General features: G+C 39.5%; 1 protein-coding gene across 2 annotated transcripts in view; it reads right to left on the bottom strand.

Moving 5' to 3' along the window:
• Window positions 1–338: 338 nt before the first annotated feature.
• Window positions 339–5,139, bottom strand: part of LOC143284499 (uncharacterized) — a 265,000-nt gene continuing 260,199 nt past the window's right edge. For both annotated transcript variants that reach the window (XM_076591192.1, XM_076591191.1), the window contains exons 13-14: window positions 4,398–4,462; window positions 339–736 (exon numbers count right to left, since the gene is read on the bottom strand). In XM_076591192.1, the coding sequence (XP_076447307.1) occupies window positions 531–736; window positions 4,398–4,462 (271 nt within the window). In that variant the 3' untranslated portion in view covers window positions 339–530. The remainder of the gene's footprint in view (window positions 737–4,397; window positions 4,463–5,139) is intronic.

Genomic DNA, 5,139 nt, shown 5'->3' with positions numbered 1-5,139 from the left:
AGCGCAGCTGAGTTTGTTTAATATGGAAAGGCGCTACATAAGTTACCATAATTTTTTCGATGATGATGGTGAGAATTATCATTATTGATATTATTATTGTTGTTGTTGGTGGTGGTGGTATCATTGTCATCATTGTTGTTATTAATGTTATTGTTATCATCATCATCATCATCAGTATCATTATTGTCATCATCATTATCATTATTATCATCATAAGTGGCAGCAGCAGCAGCAGCAGCAGCAGCAGCAGTAGTAGTAGTAGTTGTAGCAGTGCATTCTCTTCTCGTCCTTTCATTTTAAGAAAGGACAAACATTGATGTCCTGTGGTCAATTTTAATGCCACGATTCAAATTAGGTGAACAGGTATTTTTTAAATCTGGATACAGTGATGATTGATGTATCGTTAGAAATTTCACTTCCCCCTTTCTGCATTTCGTTTCACAGAATGTAACAATCAAACTCTTGAAAATTACTGTCATGAGGAAGCAAGGCAAAGATACACAAAAGCAGTTGTCCTTTTGGCGTCGCTTCTACATCTCCGGTGGGCCATAGGAAAGGGTAGCATTCTCCACATTGCCCGATGCAAGCTGGGACCTGTAGTAATCCGGATGTACAGTGAACCACGTGACTCCGTTGTCGTCACTGATCACGTGAGCCAGTCCATTGTTGGAGATGCCATAGAGTTGGCCGGTGTTTGTGTCGCGTGACATGATGGCGCTGACCATTGGGTTAACAGCTGAACGAAACACATGAAAAAGGGAAGAAAGAAAACAAGTCAAAGTTCAAGACAAACAAAAAAAAGTTAATCTTTACATTCTCACACTCATGAATATGCACAAAAGCATGTAAAAATGCCCGCATGCACGAAGACACGCAAGAACGCGCGTCAATTCCAAGTAACGGCATCGCGAAGCGCCAACATTTCCCCCTGAACTTGTTTACAAGCGAGCTGACATGTATTCTTCCCAGAACTTAATAATTTTCGTCTTTCATCTCTAATTTCAAAGTTGTGCAAGCGTGTGAAAGTCGTGAGTTTGTCTCTGCACATGATTCAGCGATATATAAATAATATTACTTGTCCAAGAGACTGATAGTTATCATTTCGGCCTTTCATCGCAGTAATGCAGTTTCAGTTTCAGTAGCTCAAGGAGGCGTCACTGCGTTCGGACAAATCCATATACGCTACACCACATCTGCCAAGCAGATGCCTGACCAGCAGCGTAACCCAACGCGCTTAGTCAGCCTTGAGAAAAATTAAAGGTGAATAAATAATAGAAAAATACATAAAAAAAATTACTACTACCACTACTAATAATATGTATAAGGCGCAAAAACTTGATGAAGTCAACTATAAGCGTACATAAATAAATAAATAAATAAATAATAATTATAATAAAATAAAAAAAGTAATAATAATAATGATATATAAATAAAAAAGACAACAATGATGATAAATAAGCAAATAAATGTAAAACATGGAGACACACATTCACACATACACCCACATATGCATAACAGATATGCACGTGCAGTCACAAGATAGAGAAAGCATCCACAATGTTTCCAGGATTGTATGAAAGGTGTCGTCACGCCGAGAAATGAAATCTTTTTGGGGGTCAATAACTGTAACGAAATGATGACATTGCACACGACCAATCACCCAATACGTAGAGACACAGGGTTATTGTAAATGTTTGCAGTTTTGTAGAAACATTTTTTTTAAGTATCAAAATGTAAAGAAGCATAAAAAAACAACAACGAAAAAAAAAAACCCACCAAAAAAAAAACAAACAAAACAAACACGAACCCTCAAATTTCGCAAAATCATATTTTTCAACACCTTACCGGTATCTAGGTTTGGCACTGCAATCCTCACGTCAGCGTACGGTTCAGAAACTTTACAAAATATTACTTGTTCTTCTGAGCACTCCACGGCATACTGTCTTCGAAATTTTCGTTGGCTTAACTCCTTTTCTACCCCCCCCCCCTCCCCCTGTACTGAAGGTACTATCCTTTGAATTGGATGCATTGCAACATGTAATATACATAAATCAGCGAAATTTGAACACAAGTAATGGAACATAGATAGTTAAGGACAGTTAAGTTAACAGCTTCTATCCCACTCACATATGCACCACTAATAACAAAGAGAGACAGAGACAGTGGAAGACTGGGAGAGGAAGGGAGGGAGGGAGAAGGGGAGGGGATAGAGGCCACAAAGCCAGTACTTCAATATCTCGAATGAGATCTGCTGACTGAGCTATGGCATCTGTGTACGAAGAAGACACGGTCTGAATTTTCCGACTAATGACACAAATGTAGAAGAGAGCTTGGGGTTAGCGGTAGGTTGTATGGTGTAGCCTGGACCGATAGAGGATGTAGTGTGAACACCCTGACTCTCTTCGAACCACAAGCAGGATCACGTGGAGTGATTTTATAACAGGTGTTTCATCACCCTAATTAACACCGCGACACTTGCAACGCATGCGCTGGAGTCCAGGTTCAAACAAAATAACAAAAAACATGTCAGACATCATTACCATGAAAGTATGATTGTATGACAAACATCAACACATTCTGCTCAGCAGAATGACATCACTGCAATGAAAGGCTGATATAACACACATCAACATACAACATTCTCTTTAGTTGAACGGCATCACTGCCATGAAATGCGGATAACTGTAACAAACATGAATACATTATGTTTAGCAGAATGACATCACTGCCATGAAAGGTTGATATAACAAACATCAATCTACAACATTCTGATTAGTATAATGAAGTCATTCTCATGAAAGGCTGATACAACAAACAGAAATATACAACATTCTGTTTAGTATAATGACATCACTGCCATGAAAATCTGATACAACAAAAACAAATAATTATACAACATTATGTTTAGTCTAATTGCATCACTGCCCATTAACAACCACATCCCCAACTCGCCTTGGAACAAGACAAGGGGACAGTCACAGTATGATCGACATCGCTCTAACATCTCCAAAATTCAGAGCAGAAATGAATGCAGAGACGTTTCCACACCAAGGCAGTGACCACCTCCCTGTAGTTTTCAATCTGCAGAAACTGTCAGATAAACCCTGTATGAAACCGTGTGATCCATTTCAGTATGAAACCAAAGAGACAACCATCATCGAAAAATTAAGACGCAGAAGAAACAAAAGAACGGCACCGAACCGGATGCAAACTATTCAGCCCCATGGTGGAATACCGACACAGAGAGGGCCTGGATAGAAAAACATGCGGCTGTCAAACTTTGGCAAAAAGAAAGAATAAAACCTTCTCCGGACAAAGATATTGAAACAAAAATGAAAGAAAAAACTAACCAGTTTAAAGTCATTGCTCAAGAGGCCAAAAATGACAAGTGGAAACAGTTTTGCGAGGCACTCATTTATGACACAACATTGACAGAGTTCTGGCAATTTTATCGTCGCATGGAAGGGAAAACGTGCATAACAACAACCCCAGACATGTTAGACACTGACGGAACCAAGCTTAAGACAAACGAAGAAAAAGGATCCGCCCTGCTCAAACGTTTCATACAACAGAGCGATCAAAGAAACTTAGATGAGTGTGCAGTGTGAAGGAAACGGGGCTGAAAACAGATCCTTGTGAGACCCCCCTGTTCCATTTTCACAGGCTCTGACTGACAATTGGGAACCGGAACAGACTAGAATGGTTGGTGAGATATGATCTGAACCAGCCATGGACTGACTGATTCCACAGGCTGGTGGAATCCACAAGATCTACAGACTGGCAGAGACGATAAATCGAGGTCCCGTGTGAGCATGCGACTGTGTACTTGAACAGTGGCAACACAGGAGTTGTCCCTGTCCAAAAATCCACTTTGATAGTAAATCAGTTAATACATTTACAGACAGAAAAACACACAGATGACGCCGCAACTGTAGCGACACGCTCTCCTCGGCGAAAACAGAACGAATTTCATACAGATAAGTCAAAAACTTTATGTGACAACAAAAATTTACAATACAGTAAAATACAATACAATACAATGCAACACAATACACATCCATGTTATTGCGCCTTGATACCGTGTCATTACGATGTGTTTAATACATTTTGCGAATAAAAATATTACTAATTGCGTTGTTGTTGTTGTTTTTGCATGCGTGTAAGTGTGTGTGTGTGTGTGTGTGTGTGTGTGTGTGTGTGTGTGTGTGTGTGTGTGTGAAAGAGACACAGAAATAGAAGGAGACCCAGAAATAGGTTTGTCAGCCTTATGACAAACAAGAGTGTTGGTGTTTGGGCACATCTGTCGTCTGTTAGACCGTGTCGGTCAGTTGCTGCGTCAGTTTATCGCAGCGAGCATGCGCTCAGCTACACAACAGATGACAGACAGACAGACTTACCAGCCCAAGAGTAGTCGCTACCGGTGCTTGTACGTCGATAGCAGGAAATTCCTTTTGACCACGCTCTGAAACATCAGAGCTGCTTTTACTTCTCGGTCGGAGAAACAAAATCGCACACACACACACACACACACACACACACACACACACACACACACACACACACACACACACACACACACACTTTCAGCGCCTCTAAAAAAAAAAATTACTCATTGGAAGCTTAAGGCCCCTTTTCATGCATTATTTTTATCTGCTATAGTCATGCACGTAGATTCATTTTAGTAATAAACATATTTATGTTATTTTTTTCGTTCGTTTTGTTTATTATATTTTATTTTATAAAAATCCCGAGAGACACAGACATGCACCATAAGCGTGGTAAGAAAATAAATCATGAGGGACACGTTACTGATCAAATGCGTAAACGGACAATAATAAGTGTATGCTGCTCATTGTCTCTTCATCCTTACAAACCTTCCATCTCACCCACTCTTTTTTTTCCCCAACGTCATGATAAGATAAGATAAGAATAACTTTATTATCTCCAACTGGATAAATTTAGTCAGGTGCACTATCACAACATAGACAAGTAAACAACATGGGGACCATAACTGTAAAAGTCAACAACAGCTTTTACGAATATTACGAAGATACAAATGTAAAAAAATATCTTATACACCGTTTCATACATACGCCCACACACTGCAGGTAATAACTAGTATTTTTAATGTAAAAACAG

The sequence above is a fragment of the Babylonia areolata genome, chromosome 8 (genome assembly GCF_041734735.1).
Source record: "Babylonia areolata isolate BAREFJ2019XMU chromosome 8, ASM4173473v1, whole genome shotgun sequence".
In the NCBI taxonomy this organism is placed as follows: domain Eukaryota; kingdom Metazoa; phylum Mollusca; class Gastropoda; order Neogastropoda; family Buccinidae; genus Babylonia; species Babylonia areolata.
This window is presented reverse-complemented; position numbering and strand designations above follow the sequence as displayed.